The sequence below is a fragment of the Pelodiscus sinensis genome, chromosome 19 (genome assembly GCF_052426305.1).
Source record: "Pelodiscus sinensis isolate ZL-2025 chromosome 19, ASM5242630v1, whole genome shotgun sequence".
NCBI lineage: Eukaryota > Metazoa > Chordata > Testudines > Trionychidae > Pelodiscus > Pelodiscus sinensis.
The window spans coordinates 6,618,871-6,642,360 of NC_143070.1; the positions used below are offsets into that span (position 1 = coordinate 6,618,871).

Sequence of the window (23,490 nt, forward strand, 5' to 3'; positions counted from 1 at the left end):
CTAGAACTGCGTTAATTATGGTAGGCCAACAAAGACAGAAAAAGAGAGAGAGACAGACAGACAGAAGGGCTACGTCTAGACTGGTATGATTTTCCGGAAATGCTTCTAACGGAAAACTTTTCCGTTAAAAGCATTTCCGGAAAATCATGCCAGTCTAGACGTAGCCCCCATTTTCACGATCGGGGCTTTTTTGCACAAAACAAATCTCAGCTGTCTACACTGGCCCTTTTGCGCAAAAGTTTTGTGGAAAAGGGACTTTTGCCCGAACAGGAGCAGCACAGTATTTCTGCAAAAAGCACTGATTTCTTACAGTAGAAAGTCAGTGCTTTTGCAGAAATTCAAGCGGCCAGTGTAGACAGCTGGCAAGTTTTTCCGGAAAAGTGGCTGATTTTCCGGAAAAACTGGCCAGTTGAGACACAGCCAGAGAGAGAGACACACACACGCACGTATTTAATAACCAAAGATTCCTGGGTCCTTTGTGCAATATTCTAGACTAGAAGAATTACCCGGTGTAGCTCAGGTCCTTAACTCTTCGTTTTTGTGAAGTTTTTTTAGATGCAATGAAAACATTCCTGGTCCATTTGAATCATTGCTCTGGGGAGGTGCTGTGCATGAGGGGTTCAGTATGGAGGCTGGCCTGGAGGGAGAGGACAACCCCAGCCCCCTCTCACTGCAGCTTTGAGCCAGGGGAGAAGCCCCTCTCCATGGCTGCTGCCGGCTCGGTGCACATCCCCCAGTTGGGGCAGGTCCAGCCAGAGCGAGGAAACAGCAAACTATGCACTTTCTCCCTGCTCCCTGATGAGGGGGAACAGCCAGAAATGTTCCTGTACAAGTCGGGGGTACGGGGAGCTTGAGCCTGGTCCTCCCTAAATTGCACTGGGATGGTGGCAGTCTCGGGTTTGGAACGCTCCTGGAGTGGGGGCCATGCCCTCAGCCAGCCCCCTTCACCTGCCTGGTGAGTCTCTCTGTTTTCTGGTGTTATGAGAAGCCATCCCCTTCTGGGCACATCCCATTGTCCTGGCACAACCAAACCCTGACCGTACTTGAAGTGATGACAAGAGGAAGCTGTGCACCGAATTGGCTGGTTCTAGCTCTTACCGTTTAGAAGGGGCTCTGTCACAGGCTGGGTGCAGGTCTAAGAAATGGCCTTTAATTGACGGCTTGTCGTTCAAGTCATTCAAGAGCCGCCATGTATGGAGGGCAAGGGAATTGGTAGCCCGCCCTAAAGTTTGAACCCCTACATTTCATGCTTGAGATCTGCTTAAAACACAAACCCTCCAGAGGCAGCTCTGAGCTGTCACAGAGTTCAGGACTTCCAGCTTCACCTTTGGGGCAGGGGGCTTGTTTATAAACAGAGGGAGGCAGGGGGCCCAGACCCTCTGAGAACCAAGCCCTGGGGCCTAAAGGTCAGCACCCAGACTAGACTGTCACTTCCCCCTCCTCGATCCCTTCTAGGTACCTTTGAATTCCCTCAGACTCTCCAACAGCGCAGTAATTTTATGGGAGAAACCACTGACGCGCTCGTCCAGGTCAGGAGGAATCTCCACCGGCTGCTGGAACTGCCCCGTCTCACACCTGGAGAGAAACAATGTCACATGGTGACACTGCATTGAGTGACTCAGTTATTAAGTCACTTCAGTCTCATTTCTCAGATGGACCCGGAGCTGGGATCCCTTTCTCCCATGGCTGTGACATGTTCCCCTCAACAGACCTATTAAGATCCTTAAAATCTGGCCCGGAGAGACCGGTTCTGGGGACAAAAGGGAAATTGAGACTCCACAGTCAATCCACTCCTTGGCCTCCAGACTCAGCGGGACAGGAGGTTCCCAGGTGAGGGGCTGTAGGAATCTGCCCCCTAGGACTCAAACTGAGACACCAGCCCTCCCCAGCTCATTCCACACAGCTCTCCAAACAGCCCTCGGGTGGGAAAGACTCTTGATTCCTGCTGCCCTGGGCTGAACGGTGCCCAACGCCCAGCAGTGACAGGCCCGTGTTCCACCCCCACAGTCCCCAGGGAGCCAGTCCCCAGGGAGGCGACAGCTCTAGGAAACTCCTGAGGTCAGACTGTGCCTCTGAATGGAGAATTCCAGAGTCGGCTGTGCCAGGGTGAGACCCTCAGGTTGAAGCTGATCAGGGAGATTTGTGCCCAGCCTGTGCCCTTCCTCCTCACATCTGGCTGTAGAGCCCTGGGGGGATGTGGTGCTCACATCAGCTCCAAGCTCCTTCCCAGAGTTGGGCAGCGTGAGGGGGGTGAGGGAGCCACCTACCTGCTCAAGGTGCTTCTGGCATCCTGCAGGAGAGAAACAAAAACAATTTCAGCCCCATCAGACACACAAAGGATTTACAAATATGTGATCACCTGAGCGAATGGGGCTTGGCCATCTCTACTATCCCTGTGCCTGTAGCTCTGCAAAGCACAACAGTCACTCACATGTCAGCAATGCACTCGCCCAGTTACACCCAGATCTGACGGCTGTGACCCTAGTGTTTGTGATTCAGGAGCCTCCCTTCCCTGTGCGTGGAGCTGGGATGTTTCTCCCTCAGTCTCACCTGCAGGAATTCACACGCTGGCTGCTGACACTTCCCCTCCAGCTCACCGATCAGCTCGCTGAGACCGGAAATCTGTGCGGAGAGTTTCCTGACTGTGTCAGCCTGGAGCTTCACAATATCCTCCTCCAGTTTCTCTAGCTCAGCCAGCAGGAGTCGCTGTTGTTCCTCCAGGAACTGCCGCAGCTGCTGAAATTCGGCCACGACCTTCTGCCACTCGGCTTGTGTCAGTTTCTGGATGGAAACAGGAAAAGGGCTGGTCAGGGGCATGGATGGAGCCCGGGGCCCTTTAGTGGGGAGCTGAGTGCGCAGCAGGGACAACTTGGAAACCCTCAAATTTCTGACATATGACTCAACCCCCTGGGTTCAAGGCAGAGGAGTCTCCCAGCTTCTCCTTCGGCCCCTGTGTCCCTCTGAAAGGGACAGTTCCCTGACTGTCATGGGCAGAGTGTTCTGTTTTTCACGGGCACTGGGAATTCAGACCCAGAGCAGCAGGAGGCAGGACTCAGCCCCAGCCTGACAGAGAGAGCAAGGCAGAAAACAGAAACAAACCTGTTAAAGCACGAAGTGACCAGACTCAGCCGACAGCCCTTCACAGGGACATTCGGCTCCCTTGGGGAGGTTTTCTGAGAAAGTCACAGGGGCTGCACATTAACTCATCCCGACATGGAAGCTCAGGGCCCGTCCACACTTGGATGTAACCCAGCAATCCATGATCCAGGAGAAACACAAACAAGCCCGACCTCAGCAAGGCCACAGAGGAGTCTGCCTCCTAACCCTGCCCTCCCATTGCCCGTCCCTGCCAGGCTGTGTCTAGACTGGCAAGTTTTTCCGCAAAATCATCTGATTTTGCAGAAAAACTTGCCAGCTGTCTACTCTGGCCGCTTGAATTTCCGCAAGAACACTGACGATCTCATGGAAGATCGTCAGCGTTCTTGCAGAAATACTGTGCTGCTTCCGTTCAGTGAAAAGCCCTCTTGCGCAAATCATTTGCGCAAGAGGGCCAGTGTAGACAGCACAGTGCTGTTTTGCGCAAGAAAGCCCCGATGGCTAAAATGGCGATCACGGCTTTTTTGAGGAAAACTGCGTCTAGATTGGCCACGGACGCTTTTCCGCAAAAAGTGCTTTTGTGGAAAAGCGTCCTGCCAATCTAGACGTGCTTTTCCGAAAATGCTTTTAACGGAAAACTTTTCCGTTAAAAGCATTTCCGGAAAATCATGCCAGTGTAGATGTAGCCTCAGTGTATACCCACAGGCACCTACCAGATACTCCTGGCTTCTCCCCTCTCCCGTCGCTTTCCATCCCAGCAGCTTTTCTCTTTCTTCTCTGAGAGTCTTCAAATGGGCCTCAAACTTTTCCTGAGCAAACAGAAATAAACACCAGGGCAAACTCTATGAGATGTTGGGAGCCCGTTTGTCTGCCTTGAAGCTGCACAGTCCGGCACTGGCATGAATTTCCGGAAATGCTTAAAACGGAACACTTTTCCGTTATAAGTATTTCCGGAAAAAGAGCGTCTACACTGGCAGGCTGCTTTTCCGGAAAAGCCCTTTTTCCGGAAAAGTGTCTGTGGCCAATGTAGACACACTTTTCCGGAAAAAAGCCCCGATCGTCATTTTCGCGATCGGGGCTTTTTTCCGGAAAAGACTACTGTGCTGTCTACACTGGCCCGTTTCTGGAACAGTTTTCCGGAAAAAGGACTTTTGCCCGAGCGGGAACAGCATAGTTTTTCTGGAAAAGCAGCGGATTTCTTACAGTAAATCGTCACTGCTTTTCCGGAAATTCAAGTGGCCAGTGTAGACAGCTCGCAGCTTATACTGGAAATAAGTGGCCCAGTGTAGACACAGCCTCCCAGTTTGGTGGGGGTCTGTCCCTGTCCAGTAGGGACGCAGCCCTGGACGTGGCTTTCTCCATTGAAAAAGCAACAGGAGGAGACTGCGGATGCAGCAGGACACCTGTGAGAGTCGGGGGAGGGAGGATTGGTGGTGGAAAATTCATAAAGAATGATGCAGGTGGGCATTAGGGAGGTAAAAAGGGTTTAAAATACTAATCATGTACCCAATTACAATTTAATTAGTTACAATATTTTTCAACCTGCCCACAGGCATTGGTCAGCAGAGGATGTGGGCACGGTTCTTGCACAGAGACTGCCGGGAGTGGCTACAAGGGCGGCTGGCAGGTGGGGACTCCAGCAGCTGCGCATTGACATTAGCTGCCAGGGGCCAGTGGGCACAGCCGGGGCAGCAGGGAGTTTTCCTGGTGACTGGCACCGATAAGCATTAGCTCATCAGTTAACCAGTTTGAACTCTTGCGCTAACCCAGTCTGATGCCAGTGGTACCTGGCATGACCCTGCACTGCGTGGTGCCCAATTGTGGGTGGACTCAAGGCACTCGGGGTCCCCACCAGCATCCAGCCCACTGATTGCCTCTAGTGCCGGCTGCAACGTCTGAGTTTGACCCCTCATGGAGCAGCCCAGGAGCTCAGCATCACAGGGGGAAACCTCCTCTCCCTGCTTAGCCTGGGGCTTTATCATGGCATCTTTCCCCCCTAAGGGCCACGCTTCATCACTGTTCAGTGATGCTGAGGGGCGAGGGGAGTGCAACCTAGTGGTTAGGGCCTTAGACTGACCCTGGAGAGACCGGTGTTCTGCGCTAAACTCAAGTGCTGACGTGCTTGGTGACCACGAGCAACTTGCTGCCCCACTTTCCCTTCCCACTGTTTGTCTAACTGGACTGTGACCTGGTCAGGGCAGGGACCGTCCCTTGCTGGGTGCTGTGCAGGGCCCAGATGCCATGTGGGTCCTGTAAGGCATATGATGGATTATTACTGCTGTTCATCCAGTCAGTAACAGCTTGTAACCTCCCCTTCTCCAGTCGGAGGGCAGCTCACTTGCATAGACTGGCCTGCAGCATCTGTGAGCTAAACTCTCTGTTAACATCTTCCCTTGTGTAAAAACCCCTCCTGTCACCTGTGAGGGCTGGGTCTCAGGATTTAGACCGCCAGAGAAATCTGTAAAGAGTTGATGTAAGTTGCCACACAGCCAGAGCGTTTATTTTTTTACAGCATCTCTCGTACCAGGAAGGCTTCACAGACCTGTGTCACACCTGTGCCAGGTAACAGTCAGTGAAATGAGCCTGTAATTAAAACCCCAAGTTATTTCCCATTACATTGAACAGCAACTCTGTACCTTGTACTCCTGGGCAGCTGGGCACCACTCCTGTATGAGCACCACCGTGTTAGCATGGTGAACCTGGGATTTGTTGCACACCACACAGATGGGGGTTTGATCTTCCTCACAAAATAGTTTCAGCGCCTCCTGGTGCTCCCCACACACCCCATCCCCTTCTGCTCCCTGCACTGCCTGCAAACTCAGCCGCTTGGCTATCTCTACGATGTTTGCCAGCTGCCTGTTGGGCCAGAGGCATCTCTGTTGCACGGTTTTTCTGCACTGAGGGCAGGAGGCGGCTGTGTCTGGATCCTCCCAGTGCCGGCTGATGCAGGCCTGGCAGAAACTGTGCCCACACTCCAGAGTGACAGGGGCTGTGAAATACTCCTGGCATATGGGACATGTCACTTCAGTCTGGAGACTTTTCACGGGACTCTCTGTGGCCATGGCTTCTTCTGGGCTGGGTCACAAGGTTACTTTAATTTTCCCGAGTTCAGCAATGATGGGGCAGGTCCGAAGAGGGTGAGGGGCAGGAGGTGATGTACCAGCACTGATTAAAAAAATCAAAATTAAAAGCTGAAAAACCCCAAAGCCTTGCTCACCCATTGCCCATGCCAGGGCCCCCTGCTCATCCTGTGCTCAAATCCCTCTGTGTCCTCTCTCACAGCATCCCTGTGTGCCCCCTCCATCCAGCTCCCCTCTCAGCCACCCCCCACCTCAGCCCAGTGTGAGCCTCAGGAAGCAGCAACAGCCAAAGCAACAGGGGCTGAATTTTCATAAATTCCACACTGCCACCACGGCGCTTCCAAGGGGCAGCGCTGCATGGAGCCCCCGTGGGGTCAGCCAGGGACTCCCGCTCCTCCCAGGCTCCGTGCAGCGCTGCCCCGTGGAAACGCCGCTGCAGCATTTCAAAGGGGAGGCACCTGATGAATCCGGATTCAATTTTTTTAATGGCAGGATTAAAATTTTTAATCGCTTGACGGTCCTAATCTAAATTTAACTAGTCACAACCCCTCCCCCCAACCTGGGGGGCCTCCCCCCCACAAGCCAGCTGAGCCAGTCCCCCCCCCAACTTCCCCAAGCTGAGCTGCAGACCCTCAGCCCTGCCGCCCCCTGTCTCCCCCCCACAGCCTGTGACCCCGTCTCCCCCCCCTGCACGTGCCAGGCGAGCAGGGCAGAAGCTGGTCAATGGATCCTGAGCTGCTGCAGCTACTGCCCCCCCCCAAACTCCAACCCCCCCCTCCCACGCAGGGACCCGGGCGGGCGGGAGGAGGGAGGGGGAGGGGGCGGGCACCCAGCAGCCACCACCCCGCGCCCAAGGCGGCCCCGGACCTGAGCCCGGGGACTCCGCAGCCGCCACGTGGGTCGCAGCGAGCACGAGGAGCGGAGGCCGCAGGAGCCACGAGCGCCAAAGCCGAAGCCGCGCAGGCTCGGAGCGGGCGGCGGCCAATCAGGCGCCGCAGAAGGCATCGAACCCGCCCTCCCGCCAACCACAGCGAGGGGCTACGCAGAAGCCCCGCCCCCCCGGGCAGCCCCAGGCCGCTCCCTGGCGCCGCGCGAAGCTGGGAGTCTCCCCCCCCCCTTCTCTGGAACGTTGCAGCCCGCAGGGCGCTGGCCCACGTGTTGGGCGCGTCCCCCATCGGGAGGCTCCCAAGGGGCAGAGTCTGTGGCTAAGCAGGGACAGCCCGGGCCGAGGGGGGGGGGGGTTGCAGGCAGATGTGCAGAGACCCAGACGGGCTCAGCTGGCTGCTCCTTTGGAGCATTTTTTCCCAGTATTGCTTGAGTCACATTGTCACAATTGCTCAAACATCTGGCCTTTAGCGTTTCTGTCCAGTTGTTTCCCATTTAAAATGTCACAGTTGCGGCCTCACCAACTTTCTGGTGGGTCTAAAGATATTTGTGGGGTCTGTCGAAGCCCTGGCTCCTGGAAGCTTGGGAGGAGCGGAGACCCTCAGCTTGTGGTTTCTAGCTAAAGGGAGTCTCCAGATATCTTTTTTGCAAGGAAAAAAAACTATTTTTTTCACCCCAGGGCAGTCTAAAGTGCAGAGATACCAAAGAACAAGTAAGAGATTAGCAATATCTACCAGCCCTTGTAATTAAAACTCATGATTTGGGAGGTCGGCCAGTCTTACAATATTTAAATACCTGGTGTTAGCTGTATGGTGCCAGGAAGAATTCAGACCTTAATCCTAGAGTGGAAGAACAGGGCTCTACTGTACCCTCTCTCCCAGCATTTGTAATGACTTCAAGTGATACATTTCTATCACTATTCCAAGTGATAGGACATCTCATATTACATACACACTACTGCTAGCAACATTCGGGGGCTATGTCCATACTGCATCCCTCGTCTGCAAAAGCCTATGCAAATGAAGTGTGGATTAGCATATTGCTATGCTTCATTTGCATAATTAATTAGTTTTTTTGTGTGTGCAAAAAACCGCCTCTTGTGCAAGAGCCATTCTTCCTGAAAAAATGAGGAACAGCTCTTGTGCAAGAGGGTTTTTTTTGCGCAAAAAGGCACTGTGTAGATGGTGCCTTTTTGCGCAAAAACCTCTCCTAATTAATTATGCAAATGAAGCACGGCAATATGCTAACCCATGCTTCATTTGCATAGGAGTTTGTGGGAGGGAAGCTGTGTAGATATAGCCACAGATTCTCACAGCTCCCCCGCCATAGGGCAGGTAAGGAAGGATTGTTACACCCAATTGACCGGGAGAAACCAAGGCTGAGAAAAGCAAAGGGCCTTATCTGACGTCACACAGCCAGTCAGGGGCAGCGCTAGGAACAGGACCCAGAAGTCCTGACTTTCAAACTCACCATCAGTCTGGAGTTTCACACCCTGACTGATTAGAATAAAGTGACATCAAATGAGCTGCAGGGAGAAAAAGCAAGGAGGCTGGAGGAGAGGAGTGAGGGAAGGGGGAAGACCCTCCCCTCCCAGAAGGTGCAGGGATAAGGGAGGCTTTATCTACACTGGCAGGTTCTTATGCAAGAATGGCTGTTCTTCTGCAGAGCATCCACACTGCCTGCCTGCCTGCTCTTGTGCAAGAAGTCTATGTCTACACTGCTTTTGCAGAAGAAGGCAGTGTTGACGTGCAGCAGGGTTTTTTGCATGAGAAAGCTCTATGGCTAAAATGGCCATCAGAAGCTTCTTGCGCAAGAAAGTGTCCACACTGCCATGGGCACTCTTGCGCAAAAGCACAGCTTGCATATGGCAGTGTGGATGTGCTCTTGCACAAGACTTCTTGTGCAAAAAGCTGCCACTGTAGACATAGCTGAAAATTTACAATATGGGATCGGAAGAGAGGGCTTCTTGTGCAAGAGCTATGCTCTTTTTTAACAGGTGTAAGCCCTCTCGCACAGGAGCTCATGCGCAAGAAGGCAGTGTGGACGTGTGGCAGAAGTTTCTTGCACAAGAAAGCCCTATGGCTAAAATGTCCATCAGAGCTTTCTTGCACAAGAGAGCATCCATACTGCCATGGATGCTCTGTGCAAAAGCACATGGCAGTGTGGACGTGTTCTTGTGCAAGTGTTCTTGCGCAGGAACTCTTGCACAAGATATTTTTGCGCAAGAACCTGCCAGTGTAGACATAGCGGCTGTGTCTACATTGGCACCCCTTTCCGGAAAAGGGATGCTAATGACACACTTCGGAATTGCAAATCCGCGGGGGATTTAAATATCCCCCGCGGCATTTGCATTTACATGGCTGCCGCTTTTTTCCGGCTCGGGGTTTTGACGGAGAAAAGCGCCAGTGTAGACGCGATTTTCCGGAAAATAAGCCCTTTTCCGGAACATCCCTTAATCCTACTTTCAAAGAAACTTCTGCCACGCGTCCACACTGCCTTCTTGTGCAAGAGCTCCCTCCCACAAAGTCCTATGCATATGAAGCATGGGTTAGCATATTGCTGTACTACATTTGCATAATTAATTAGGAGAGGTTTTTGCGCAAAAAGGCACCATCTACACAGTGCCTTTTTGCGCAAAAGAAACCCCTCTTGCACAAGAGCTGTTCCTCATTTTTTCAGGAAGAATGGCTCTTGCACAAGAGGGGGGCTTTTGCACACACACAAAAAACTAATTAATTATGCAAATGAAGCATAGCAATATGCTAATCCACACTTCATTTGCATAGGCTTTTGCGGACGAGGGATGCAGTATGGACATAGCCCCCGAATGTTGCTAGCAGCAGTGTGTATGTAATATGAGGTGTCCTATCACTTGGAGTCATTACAAATGCTGGGAGAGAGGGTACAGTAGAGCCCTGTTCTTCCACTCTACGGATTAAGGTCTGAATTCTTCCTGGCACCATACAGCTAACACCAGGTATTTAAATATTGTAAGACTGGCCTACCTCCCAAATCATGAGTTTTAATTACAAGGGCTGGTAGATATTGCTAATCTCTTACTTGCTCTTTGGTATCTCTGCACTTTAGACTGCCCTGGGGTGAAAAAAATAGTTTTTTTCGTTGCAAAAAAGATATCTGGAGACTCCCTTTAGCTAGAAACCACAAGCTGAGGGTCTCCGCTCCTCCCAAGCTTCCAGGAGCCGGGGCTTCGACAGACCCCACAAATATCTTTAGACCCACCAGAAAGTCGGTGAGGCCGCAACTGTGACATTTTAAATGGGAAACAACTGGACAGAAACGCTAAAGGCCAGATGTTTGAGCAATTGTGACAATGTGACTCAAGCAATATTGGGGAAAAAAATGCTCCAAAGGAGCAGCCAGCTGAGCCCGTCTGGGTCTCTGCACATCTGCCTGCAACCCCCCCCTCGGCCCGCGCTGTCCCTGCTTAGCCACAGACTCTGCCCCTTGGGAGCCTCCCGATGGGGGACGCGCCCAGCACGTGGTCCAGCGCCCTGCGGGCTGCAACGTTCCAGAGAAGGGGGGGGGGGAGACTCCCAGCTTCGCGCGGCGCCAGGGAGCGGCCTGGGGCTGCCCGAGGGGCGGGGCTTCTGCGTAGCCCCTCGCTGTGGTTGGCGGGCGGGCGGGTTCGATGCCTTCTGCGGCGCCTGATTGGCCGCCGCCCGCTCCGAGCCTGCGCGGCTTTGGCTTTGGCGCTCGTGGCTCCTGCGGCCTCCGCTCCTCGTGCTCGCTGCGACCCACGTGGCGGCTGCGGAGTCCCCGGGCTCAGGTCCGGGGCCGCCTTGGGCGCGGGGTGGCGGCTGCTGGGTGCCCGCCCCCTCCCCCCTCCCACGCGCCCGGGTCCCTGCGTGGGAGGGGGGGGTTGGAGTTTGGGGGGGGCAGTAGCTGCAGCAGCTCAGGATCCATTGACCAGCTCCTGCCCCGCTCACCTGGCACGTGCAGGGGGGGGAGACGGGGTCACAGGCTGTGGGGGAGGGGACAGGGGGCGGCAGGGCTGAGGGTCTGCAGCTCAGCTTGGGGAAGTTGGGGGGGGGACTGGCTCAGCTGGCTTGTGGGGGGGAGGCCCCCCAGGTTGGGGGGAGGGGTTGTGACTAGGGACGTTACATTTAGATTAGGACCGTCAAGCGATTAAAAATTTTAATCCTGCGATTAATAAAATTGAATCCGGATTCATCAGGTGCCTCCCCTTTGAAATGCTGCAGCGGCGTTTCCACGGGGCAGCGCTGCACGGAGCCTGGGAGGAGCGGGAGTCCCTGGCTGACCCCACGGGGGCTCCATGCAGCGCTGCCCCTTGGAAGCGCCGTGGTGGCAGTGTGGAATTTATGAAAATTCAGCCCCTGTTGCTTTGGCTGTTGCTGCTTCCTGAGGCTCACACTGGGCTGAGGTGGGGGGTGGCTGAGAGGGGAGCTGGATGGAGGGGGCACACAGGGATGCTGTGAGAGAGGACTACAGAGTGTGTGGGAAGAAGGGATTTGAGCACAGGATGAGCAGGGGGCCTTGGTATGGGCAATGGGTGAGCAAGGCTTTGGGGTTTTTCGGCTTTTAATTTTGATTTTTTTAATCAGTGCTGGTACATCACCTCCTGCCCCTCACCCTCTTCGGACCTGCCCCATCATTGCTGAGCTCGGGAAAATTAAAGTAACCTTGTGACCCAGCCCAGAAGAAGCCATGGCCGCAGAGAGTCCCGTGAAAAGTCTCCAGACTGAAGTGACATGTCCCATATGCCTGGAGTATTTCACAGCCCCTGTCACTCTGGAGTGTGGGCACAGTTTCTGCCAGGCCTGCATCAGCCGGCACTGGGAGGATCCAGACACAGCCACCTCCTGCCCTCAGTGCAGAAAAACCGTGCAACAGAGATGCCTCTGGCCCAGCAGGCAGCTGGCAAACATAGTTGAGATAGCCAAGCGGTTGAGTTTGCAGGCAGCGCAGGGAGCAGAAGGGGATGGGGTGTGTGGGGAGCACCAGGAGGCGCTGAAACTATTTTGTGAGGAAGATCAAACCCCCATCTGTGTGGTGTGCGACAGATCCCAGGTTCACCATGCTCACACGGTGGTACTCATACAGGAAGCTGCCCAGAAGTACAAGGTACAGAGTCCAGTGTAATGGGAAATAACTTGGGGTTTTAATTACAGGCTCATTTCACTGACCGTTACCTGGCACAGGTGTGACACAGGTCTGTGAAGCCTTCCTGGTACGAGAGATGCTGTAAAAAAATAAATGCTCTGGCTGTGTGGTAACTTACATCAAGTCTTTACAGATTTCTCTGGCGATCTAAATCCTGAGACCCAGCCCTCACAGGGGACAGGAGGGGTTTTTACACAAGGGAAGATGTTAACAAAGGGTTTAGCTCACAGATGCTGCAGGCCAGTCTATGCAAGTGAGCTGCCCTCCGACTGGAGAAGGGGAGGTTACAAGCTGTTACTGATTGGATGAACAGCAGTAATAATCCATCATATGCCTTACAGGACCCACATGGCATCTGGGCCCTGCACAGCACCCAGCAAGGGACGGTCCCTGCCCTGAGCAGGTCACAGTCCAGTTAGACAAACAGTGGGAAGGGAAAATGGGGCAGCAAGTTGCTCGTGGTCACCAAGCACGTCAGCAATTGAGTTTAGCGCAGAACACCGGTCTCTCCAGGGTCAGTCTAAGGCCCTAACCACTAGGTTGCACTCCCCTCAGCATCACTGAACAGTGATGAAGCGTGGCCCTTAGGGGGGAAAGATGCCATGATAAAGCCCCAGGCCCAGCACACAAAGGAGGTTTCCCACTGTGACGCTAAACTCCTGGGTTGCGCCACGAGGGGTCAAACTTGGTCATTGCAGCCGGCGCTAGAGGCGATCAGTGGGATGGACGCAGTGTGGGACCCCGAGCGCCTTGAGTCCACCCACAATTGGGCACCAGGCAGTGCAGGGTCATGCCAGGTACCACTGGGATCAGACTGGGTTAGCGCAAGAGTTCAAACTGGTTAACTGATGAGCTAATGCTTATCGGTGCCAGTCACCAGGAAAACTCCCTGCTGCCCCGGCTGTGCCCACTGGCCCCTGGCTGCTAATGTCAATCCGCAGCTGCTGGAGTCCCCACCTGCCGGCAGCCCTCGTAGCCACTCCCGGCAGTCCCTGTGCGAGAACCGTGCCCACATCCTCTACCGACCAATACCTGTGGGCAGGTTGAAAAATATTGTAACTAATTAAACTGTAATTGGGTACATGATTAGTATTTTAAACCCTTTTTACCTCCCTAATATCCACCTACATCGTTCTTTATGAATTTTCCACCACCACTCCTCCCTCCCCCGACTCTCACAGGAGTCCTGCTGCATCCCCAGTCTCCTCCTGTTGCTTTTTCAGTGGACAAAGCCACATCCAGGGCTGAGTCCCTTCTGAACAGGGGCAGAGCCTCACAAAACTGGGGCAGTGCAGCTTCAAGGCAGACAAACGGGCTCCCAACATCTCATAGAGTTTGCCCTGGTGTTTATTTCTGTTTGCTTAGAAAAAGTTTGAGGCCCATTTGAAGACTCTCAGAGAAGAAAGAGAAAAGCTGCTGGGATGGAAAGCGACGGGAGAGGGGAGAAGCCAGGAGTATCTGGTAGGTGCCTGTGGGTATACACTGGGGCTACATCTACACTGGCATGATTTTGCGGAAATGCCTTTAACGGAAAAGTTTTCCGTTAAAAGCATTTTCGGAAAAGCACGTCTAGATTGGCAGGACGCTTTTCCACAAAAGCACTTTTTGCGGAAAAGCGTCCGTGGCCAATCTAGACGCAGTTTTCTGCAAAAAAGCCCCGATCGCCATTTTAGCCATCGGGGCTTTCTTGCGCAAAACAGCACTGTGCTGTCTACACTGGCCCTCTTGCGCAAATGATTTACACAAGAGGGCTTTTAACTGAACGGAAGCAGCACAGTATGTCTGCAAGAACGCTGACGATCTTCCATGAGATCGTCAGTGTTCTTGTGGAAATTCAAGCGGCCAGAGTAGACAGCTGGCAAGTTTTTCTGCAACATCAGATGATTTTGCGGAAAAACTTGCCAGTCTAGACACAGCCTGGCAGGGACGGGCAATGGGAGGGCAGGGTTAGGAGGCAGACTCCTCTGTGGCCTTGCTGAGGTTGGGCTTGTTTGTGTTTCTCCTGGATGATGGATTGCTGGGTTAGATCCAAGTGTGGACGAGCCCTGAGCTTCCATGTCGGGATGAGTTAATGTGCAGCCCCTGTGACTTTCCCAGAAATCCTCGCCCAGGGAGCTGAATGTCCCTGTGAAGGGCTGTCGGCTGGGTCTGACTGCTTTGTGCTTTAACAGGTTTGTTTCTGTTTTTTGTCTTGCTGTCTCTGTCAGGCTGTGGCTGAGTCCTGCCTCCTGATGCTCTGGGTCTGAATTCCCAGTGCCCGTGAAAAACAGAACACTCTGCCCATGACAGTCAGGGAACTGTCCCTTTCAGAGGGACACAGGGGCCGAAGGAGAAGCTGGGAGACTCCTCTGCCTTGAACCCAGGGGGTTAAGTCAAATGTCAGAAATTGGAGGGTTTCCAAGTTGTCCCTGCTGCGCACTCAGCTCCCCAAGAAAGGGCCCCGGGCTCCATCCATGCCCCTGAGCAGCCCTTTCCCTGTTTCCATCCAGAACCAGACACAAGCCGAGTGGCAGAAGGTCGTGGCCGAATTTCAGCAGCTGCGGCAGTTCCTGAAGGAACAACAGCGACTCCTGCTGGCCCAGCTAAAGAAGTTGGACGAGGAGGTTCTGAAGCTCCAGGCTGACACAGTCAGGAAACTCTCCGCACAGATTTCCCGTCTCAGCGAGCTGATCGGTGAGCTGGAGGGGAAGTGTCAGCAGCCAGCGTGTGAATTCCTGCAGGTGAGACTGAGGGAGAAACATCCCAGCTCCACACACAGGGAAGGGAGGCTCCTGAATCACAAACACTAGGGTCACAGCCGTCAGATCTGGGTGTAACTGGGCGAGTGCATTGCTGACATGTGAGTGACTGTTGTGCTTTGCAGAGCTACAGGCACAGGGATAGTAGAGATGGCCAAGCCCCATTCGCTCAGGTGATCACATATTTGTAAATCCTTTGTGTGTCTGATGGGGCTGAAATTGTTTTTGTTTCTCTCCTGCAGGATGCCAGAAGCACCTTGAGCAGGTAGGTGGCTCCCTCACCCCCCTCACGCTGCCCAACTCTGGGAAGGAGCTTGGAGCTGATGTGAGCACCACATCCCCCCAGGGCTCTACAGCCAGATGTGAGGAGGAAGGGCACAGGCTGGGCACAAATCTCCCTGATCAGCTTCAACCTGAGGGTCTCACCCTGGCACAGCCGACTCTGGAATTCTCCATTCAGAGGCACAGTCTGACCTCAGGAGTTTCCTAGAGCTGTCGCTTCCCTGGGGACTGGCTGCCTCCGGACTGTGTGTGGGGGTGGAACACGGGCCTGTCACTGCTGGGCGTTGGGCACCGTTCAGCCCAGGGCAGCAGGAATCAAGAGTCTTTCCCACCCGAGGGCTGTTTGGAGAGCTGTGTGGAATGAGCTGGGGAGGGGGGCGCTGGTGTCTCAGTTTGGATCCTAGGGGGCAGATTCCTACAGCCCCTCACCTGGGAACCTCCTGTTCCGCTGAGTCTGGAGGCCAAGGAGTGGATTGACTGTGGAGTCTCAATTTCCCTTTTGTCCCCAGAACCGGTCTCTCCGGGCCAGATTTTAAGGATCTTAATAGGTCTGTTGAGGGGAACATGTCACAGCCATGGGAGAAAGGGATCCCAGCTCCGGGTCCATCTGAGAAATGAGACTGAAGTGACTTAATAACTGAGTCACTCAATGCAGTGTCACCATGTGACATTGTTTCTCTCCAGGTGTGAGACGGGGCAGTTCCAGCAGCCGGTGGAGATTCCTCCTGACCTGGACGAGCGCGTCAGTGGTTTCTCCCATAAAATTACTGCGCTGTTGGAGAGTCTGAGGGAATTCAAAGGTACCTAGAAGGGATCGAGGAGGTGGAAGTGACAGTCTAGTTTGGGTGCTGACCTTTAGGCCTCAGGGCTTGGTTCTCAGAGGGTCTGGGCCCCCTGCCTCCCTTTGTTTATAAACAAGCCCCCTGCCCCAAAGGTGAAGCTGGAAGTCCTGAACTCTGTGACAGCTCAGAGCTGCCTCTGGAGGGTTTGTGTTTTAAGCAGATCTCAAGCATGAAATGTAGGGGTTCAAACTTTAGGGCGGGCTACCAACTCCTTTGCCCTCCATACATGGCGGCTCTTGAATGACTTGAACGACAAGCCGTCAATTAAAGGCCATTTCTTGGACCTGCACCCAGCCTGTGACAGAGCCCCTTCTAAACGGTAAGAGCTAGAACCAGCCAATTCGGTGCACAGCTTCCTCTTGTCATCACTTCAAGTACGGTCAGGGTTTGGTTGTGCCAGGACAATGGGATGTGCCCAGAAGGGGATGGCTTCTCATAACACCAGAAAACAGAGAGACTCACCAGGCAGGTGAAGGGGGCTGGCTGAGGGCATGGCCCCCACTCCAGGAGCGTTCCAAACCCGAGACTGCCACCACCCCAGTGCAATTTAGGGAGGACCAGGTTCAAGCTCCCCGTACCCCCGACTTGTACAGGAACATTTCTGGCTGTTCCCCCTCATCAGGGAGCAGGGAGAAAGTGCATAGTTTGCTGTTTCCTCGCTCCGGCTGGACCGAGGCGGCAGCGGCCATGGAGAGGGGCTTCTCTCCTGGCTCAAAGCTCCTGCAGTGAGAGGGGGCTGGGGTTGTCCTCTCCCTCCAGGCCAGCCTCCATACTGAACCCCTCATGCACAGCACCTCCCCAGAGCAATGATTCAAATGGACCAGGAATGTTTTCATTGCATCTAAAAAAACTTCACAAAAACGAAGAGTTAAGGACCTGAGCTACACCGGGTAATTCTTCTAGTCTAGAATATTGCACAAAGGACCCAGGAATCTTTGGTTATTAAATACATGCGTGTGTGTGTCTCTCTCTCTGGCTGTGTCTCAACTGGCCAGTTTTTCCGGAAAATCAGTCGCTTTTCCGGAAAAACTTGCCAGCTGTCTACACTGGCCGCTTGAATTTCTGCAAAAGCACTGACTTTCTACTGTAAGAAATCAGTGCTTTTTGCAGAAATACTGTGCTGCTCCTGTTCGGGCAAAAGTCCCTTTTGCACAAAACTTTTGCGCAAAAGGGCCAGTGTAGACAGCTGAGATTTGTTTTGTGCAAAAAAGCCCCGATCGCGAAAATGGGGGCTACGTCCAGACTGGCATGATTTTCCGGAAATGCTTTTAACGGAAAACTTTTCCGTTAAAAGCATTTCCGGAAAATCATACCAGTCTAGACGTAGCCCTTCTGTCTGTCTGTCTCTCTCTCTCTCTCTCTTTCTGTCTTTGTTGGCCTACCATAATTAACGCAGTTCTAGCAGTGTGAAGTGGCGACCCTGTTACAAGAGCCTGTAATCTCACCTCTCTGATCCTTTCCTCCCACCCAGACACTCTGCCCTCTGCACTGGAAGGAGCAAGAGGAAATTCCCTCGGAACGTTCAGACGGGGTGAGGTTTCCAGTGGAGATTGTCTTTAAATGAGGAGAAGATTCCAGTTAAAACTTTTTTCCTGAGATTGTAGCTGAAGTTACCAACCCAACTGACAGCGCCCACGGTGCCCACGGCCCTAAATCTAACCCACTGGCCAGTGAGGAGACCCAAGGGCTCGGGATAGAGGCCCGGGAGACATGACCTGCCCACTTGAAGAAATGGGATGGCCAGGCCTTTCTATGTCTTCACATGGGGATAGTTTGGGAGTAGATGCCGTGTTGACCCTACAGCTATGATCCTTGCTGGGGGGAGGGCGGGGGGATGGCTGCACTTTGTGGTGGGGCAGCTGATCAGTGCAGCTCCTGCCGAGGGCACCAGACTCTTCCCGGTGCTGGCCCCTCCCAGGGACCCCACCCCTGCTCCTTTTTCCCCCCAAGGCCCTGGCCAAGCCAGAAGTCCCCGCCATTGAGCTCAGGTTACCCTGAAGAGCCCTGGCCACGCCACCTGAGTGGTGCACTCCAAGGAGTGGGGACATGGGCTGGCAGCTGCTCTGAGGCCATCTGGAGCTTGGCCTAAGCCAGGTGGAGGGCCAGAGGGACCCCATAACGGCCAAGGCTCGTAGATGGGTCACAGGCAGGACCTCACTTACGAGAGGAGGAGGGCGTGAGGCCACACAGTCTCCGGCCTCAGCCACATTCTACTGCAGAATTCTACCGAGGTTCTGGAACTCTGTGGGCGGGGGGGCGGATCCCAAGCTGACGTCACGAATTCTTCTGACACTAGAGGTGGGTGGACTGTGGGGATCCTGGGTCAGACAGTGTCACTTGGATATGGAGGAAACAACCTGTTTGGGAAGTTGCTGACTTGCATTTGTTTCTACCCTGTTCAGGGCACAGAAATGTGCCAGTGTTGTTTGTAAGTAATAAAGTTTGCATCAGAGAAACCCCCCGACTCCTATAATCTGTGTCTCTTGCCAGTGGCAGAACCGAGCGAGGCCCAAGACACTGGCTGGCGACTGAGGCCAAAGGAGCCAGGGTACCACCTGGCTACGTCTAGACTGGCATGATTTTCCGCAAATGCTTTTAACAGAAAAGTTTTCCGTTAAAAGCATTTGCAGAAAAGAGCATCTAGATTGGCACGGACGCTTTTCCGCCAAAGCACTTTTTGCGGAAAAGCGTCCGTGCCAATCTAGACGCGCTTTTCCGCAAAAAAGCCCCGATGGCCATTTTTGCGATTGGGGCTTTTTCGCGCATAACAAATCTGAGCTGTCTACACTGGCCCTTTTGCACAAAAGCTTTGAGCAAAAGGACTTTTGCCCGAACGGGAGCAGCATAGTATTTCCACAAGAAGTACTGACTTCAGACAGTAGAAAGTCAGTGTTCTTGTGGAAATTCAAGCGGCCAGTGTAGACAGCTGGCAAGTTTTTCCACCAAAGCAGATGATTTTGTGGAAAAACTTGCCAGTCTAGACAGAGCCCCTGTGTCGGGATCTAGCCCCACGGCAGCAAACATGCAGGTAGGAACATTTGCAGGGAGCCCAGCGGCTCAGAGCTTGTGCAGAGAAGCAGGTTGCTGCTCACTGGGGATTTCAGCATGTACAACTCTGTGCTGAGCCGTCCCCAGTGTCCCTGCTCTCCTTACCTCTTAGTGGGTATTTTGAAGGGGCTGGGCTGTGACCCTCAGCCTGCAAAGACCCAAAGCTGGACTGACCATGAAATCCCCCGTCCGCTCAAGGGCTGCTGCTGGTTGGTGAGTCGCTGCCCGTTTCGTGCCTTTTCTCTACCACACACCAGCTGCCTCTGACCTTACCTCAGGGAGCCCCTGGAGCCCAGCTGGCCCTGGGTGATAGGTGAGCTGTTCGGCAAGGCGCAGCCAAGCCGAGGTGCCTCTGCACACATGGTGTCACTGCGGTAACTCAGTGGGGTTGGCTCCCATCTGTTGTTTCAGTGCAAGCCTGTGTGTGGCTGTGGATTAATGTGCTGGAGTTGGCAGCTACAAGGGCTGGGTCAATATCGAGGGATTCCTCTTCTGCTGGGGCCACAGGTCAGGCCTCCCTCTCCTACCCACAGCAGGTACCGGCAGGGGCTGGGTTTGGCCAGGAAGGAGTTGCCGCAGGTCTGGTCCCAGGCTGGGGAGGGATGTCCCCACTGCAGCAGGCTGGGCCCATGGCCGGGGTGCGATAGAAGGAGGGGTGGCACAATAGGTATAGGAAGACCATCCGTGGCTGGGTTTGAACTGGGTAGGGGAGCCCAGGGCCTGGCAGGTTCAGGCACGGGTTTGGTTCAGCCAGGGAGATGTGTCCTGCTTGCAGCAGGCCTGGATTACAGCAGAATGGGGTCCAGCAGAGGAAGAGCATGGCACATACCATACATATGCGCATACTGAAACTGGGCTGGGGTTCGGCAGGGGTACCTCAGCCATAGCTGGGTTAAGGCTGCAGCGGGGTTGGGGCCAGAGCAGGGGCCTCACGCTGGGTCCTTGAGGTCTCAGGCAAACTCTAAGCTCCTGCTGCCAAGTATCCAGCACCCAATGGCTCAGCCCTGCTCTTAGGGGCTGCTTTGCTCTGGAGTGACAGGTACGGTGTGGGCCAGAAAACCCTGCAACTCAAGAGCATTGCTCCTCGTTCCGTCATCTGACAGCTCAGAAAATAGCCTGGGTCCGTCCTCATTGGAAGCCCTTTCAGGTAGCTGAAGGCAGAGATGTAGCTGCAGAGTTCACGCCCCCTCCTGTACATGTAGGGGGAAATCCCCTTTCTGCCATCTCTGTGGCCACATGGCCAGTCACTTGCTGTTCCACCCTGTCACCTTCCACTGGCCTCCCTCTGCCCTCTGGGATGTCCTGAGGTTCCACCAGGGCTTGTGCAAGGGTTCTTGTGCAAGAAGTCTTACGCAAGAAAACATCCACACTGCCATGTGCGAGCTGTACTTTTGCACAAGAGCGCCCACAGCAATGTGGATGCTCTCTTGCGCAAGAAAGCTCTGATGGCCATTTTAGCCATAGGGCTTTCTTGCGCAAGAAATCCCTGCCGAGCATCCACACTGCCCTCTTGTGCAAGAGCTCCTGCATAAGAGGGCTTACACCTGTTTAAAAAGAGTGTAGCTCTTGCGCAAGAAGCCCTCTCTTACCATGCCGTACTGTAAAGTTTCTTACACAAGAGCGGGCGGGCAGTGTGGACGCTCTGTGGATTCTTGCGCAAGAACGGCCGGGAGTGTAGACATAGCCCAGGAGTGGTGCAACTGCCCTAAATGTGGGGGGCTACCAGCACTTGAACTGTGGCTGCTTCCGGTCAAGGCCAAGTCCCTGCACCACCCCTTCTATTGAAGGTCCCGTACTGCCATTAACCCTTTGGCTGCGTCTAGACTGGCATGATTTTGCGGAAATACTTTTAACGGAAAAGTTTTTCCGTTCAAAGTATTTCCGCAAAAGCACGTCTAGATTGGCAAGGATGCTTTTGCGCAAAAAGGGCTTTTGTGCAAAAGCATCCGTGGCCAGTCTAGACGCAGTTTTGCGCAAGAAAGCTCCGATGGCCATTTTAGCCATTAGGCTTCCTTGCGCAAGAAATTAACGTTGCTATCTACACTGGCACTCTTGCGCAAGAATCCTTACGCAAGAGGGCTTATCCTAGAGCGGGAGCATCATAGTTCTTGCCCAAGAAGCACTGATTTCACACATTAGAATGTCAGTGTTCTTGCGCAAGAATTCGCAGCCGGTGTAGACAGCCTAAGTTAGGAAGAAGGAAGGAAGCAAGTCAAACTGTGGGTGGCAGGAAAATGCTGGTCTTGCCTTCCTGGGCACTACACAACGGCATCCTTTGTGTGTGGTACAGCTGCCAAACCTCCCAGACAGAGAATCATAGGCTAGAAACGTCTTTTTATGGCTACTGCCAAATTAACTCAATTGGGAGAGTGTTAGACTGAAGATCTAAAGGTCCCTGGGCTAGTGTATTGTGGCATCACCTCGCCCTTTTTGGTCACAGCACTGGAAACATGTTCATTTGATTAGCCACCTTCAGTCCCAAATCTTCGTCAGAGTTGCTGCTTCCTTGGCTAAAGCCCCCTCCCCCTGTACATGTGGCTGGCAGTCATTGTAGATGGGTCTGTTTATTACATCACCCGTCATTCGCCAGCACCCAGATCAGTCTGTCACTGGCTCAGGGGTTTCTCTCTCCAGTGCACTGCAGAGAAAACCCAGAGCAAGGGGAGCTGAGCCACTTTTTCTGGAAAAGCAGTCGCTTTTGTGGAAAAACTTGCCAGCTGTCTACACTGGCCGCTTGAATTTCCGCAAAAGCACTGACCATCTTGTGTAAGATTGTCAGTGCTTTTGCGGAAATACTATGCTGCTCCCATTCGGGCACAAGTCTTTTTTGGAAAAACGTTTGTGCAAAAGGGCCAGTGTAGACAGCAGAGATTTGTTTTGCGCAAAAAAAGCCCCGATCGCGAAAATGACGATCGGGGCTTTTTTGCAGAAAAGCGCGTCTAGATTGGCCACGGACGCTTTTCCGCAAAAAGTGCTTTTGTCGAGAAGTGTCCTGCCAATCTAGACGCGCTTTTCCAAAAATGTGTTTAACGGAAAACTTTTCCGTTACAAGCATTTGCGGAAAATCATGCCAGTCTAGAGCAGCCTAAATGTATTTTCTAAATAAGAGGTAATGTGGATTGTGATGCAATGTCAAGTGTGTCTGGTATTTTTGTTGAAACCATCTGGCAACCCTAGCAGGAGCAAGGGGCTGGGGGGGGGTGCAGGGCACGAAGGGGCAGAACAGGGCGGCGGGGGCAAGGGGGGGGGAGGATGCAAAGGACAGCCGAGGGGGAGCAGCAGAAGAAACAAATCAATGGCTGCCTCCTGCCACCTGTCCCCACGGACCAGCCATTGCTGCTGCAGGAAGGTCAGTGGGGGGGGCAGCGAGGGGAGCAGCCAGTGGACCCCCCACTGCCTGCGGCGCGCGGGGACCTGGCAGCGCTAAGACCCGCCAGCTCTCGGCCCCGCCTCCCAGCACGTGGGCACTGCCCACCCAGAAGCCGGGAACGTCACGGGCGCTGTCAATGCAGCCCCTTGGCCCGGGGAGCTCGCGGTCTGAGCTAAGCCCTGGCGCCGGCCTTGGGAACGGAGTCCCTGACCCGCTGCGCACGCGCGGTCCAAGCCCCCGCCCCACTCCCATTCCGCACCGCCCCGGCAGGGTTTTCAGCGCGTCTTCTCCCCCGTCCCGCCTGGCGATTGGCCCCCTGGGCGGGGCACGCAGGGGCGTCTGACGCGACGCGCGGGCAAAGGGAGGCGGTAGCCTCTCCCCCCCCCCTCGGCTGCGATCACTGCGCCTGCGCGCCTTTGCGGCCCGGAATTCTGAGGGAGCCGTTGTTGCCGTTACTCGCTGCGCAGAGCTGCTTCCGCTTCCGGGCAGCGCAGGGTGGGAGGGGGAGGTCGGAAGGGAGGGCAGGAAAAATCTGAGGAGCCGAGGTGAGGCGGGGATGGGCGGGGCTGCTGACGCGTCAGAAAAATCGCGTGGGGGGGGGGTTCTGCCTGGAGACCCAAATCACTAGCGGCGTGGGGGGGGGGATGAATGGGAGCGGGGTTGGGGAGGGAGCCGGGGTGGGGGGGGTCTATGACGTGGCGCAGGAGGGACCCGGGGTGGGGGGGTCTATGACGTGGCGCAGGAGGGACCCGGGGTGGGGGGGGTCTATGACGTGGCGCAGGAGGGACCTGGGGTGGGGGTCTATGACGTGGCACAGGAGGGAGCCGGGGTGGTGTCTATGACGTGGCGCAGGGGGGCGGGGCGCAGGGGGGAGCCGGGGCGGGGGGGTCTATGACGTGGCACAGGAGGGAGCCGGGGTGGGGTCTATGACGTGGCGCAGGGGGGCGGGGCGCAGGGGGGAGCCGGGGCGGGGGGGGGGGTCTATGACGTGGCACAGGAGGGAGCCG

At 54.4% G+C, this 23,490-nt stretch overlaps 3 protein-coding genes across 3 annotated transcripts in view; 2 read left to right on the forward strand and 1 right to left on the reverse strand.

Annotated features, from left to right (window-relative positions):
• Positions 1–7,185, reverse strand: part of LOC102452498 (uncharacterized) — a 58,652-nt gene extending 51,467 nt beyond the window's left edge. The window contains exons 1-3 of the mRNA XM_089770744.1: positions 7,044–7,185; positions 5,733–6,261; positions 3,810–3,905 (exon numbers count right to left, since the gene is read on the reverse strand). Of these exons, the coding sequence (XP_089626870.1) occupies positions 3,810–3,905; positions 5,733–6,158 (522 nt within the window). The 5' untranslated portion in view covers positions 6,159–6,261; positions 7,044–7,185. The remainder of the gene's footprint in view (positions 1–3,809; positions 3,906–5,732; positions 6,262–7,043) is intronic.
• Positions 1–23,490, forward strand: part of LOC102452245 (uncharacterized) — a 46,180-nt gene that overhangs the window by 11,377 nt on the left and 11,313 nt on the right. The window lies entirely within an intron of this gene.
• Positions 10,759–18,506, forward strand: LOC142818173 (zinc finger protein RFP-like). The gene is made up of 7 exons (XM_075914101.2): positions 10,759–10,848; positions 11,645–12,164; positions 13,569–13,664; positions 14,693–14,923; positions 15,184–15,206; positions 15,908–16,023; positions 17,537–18,506. The coding sequence occupies exons 2-7, from the start codon at positions 11,748–11,750 to the stop codon at positions 17,623–17,625; spliced, it is 972 nt and encodes a 323-aa protein (XP_075770216.2). The 5' UTR covers positions 10,759–10,848; positions 11,645–11,747; the 3' UTR covers positions 17,626–18,506.

Bases quoted from the DNA above. Each gene is read 5' to 3' on its own strand.
- LOC142818173 (XM_075914101.2), top strand. From the start codon at position 11,748: ATGGCCGCAGAGAGTCCCGTGAAAAGTCTCCAGACTGAAGTGACATGT. The intron at 13,665-14,692 runs GTAGGTGCCTGT...GTTTCCATCCAG, and splicing joins GGAGAAGCCAGGAGTATCTG to AACCAGACACAAGCCGAGTG. The intron at 15,207-15,907 runs GTAGGTGGCTCC...GTTTCTCTCCAG, and splicing joins GCCAGAAGCACCTTGAGCAG to GTGTGAGACGGGGCAGTTCC.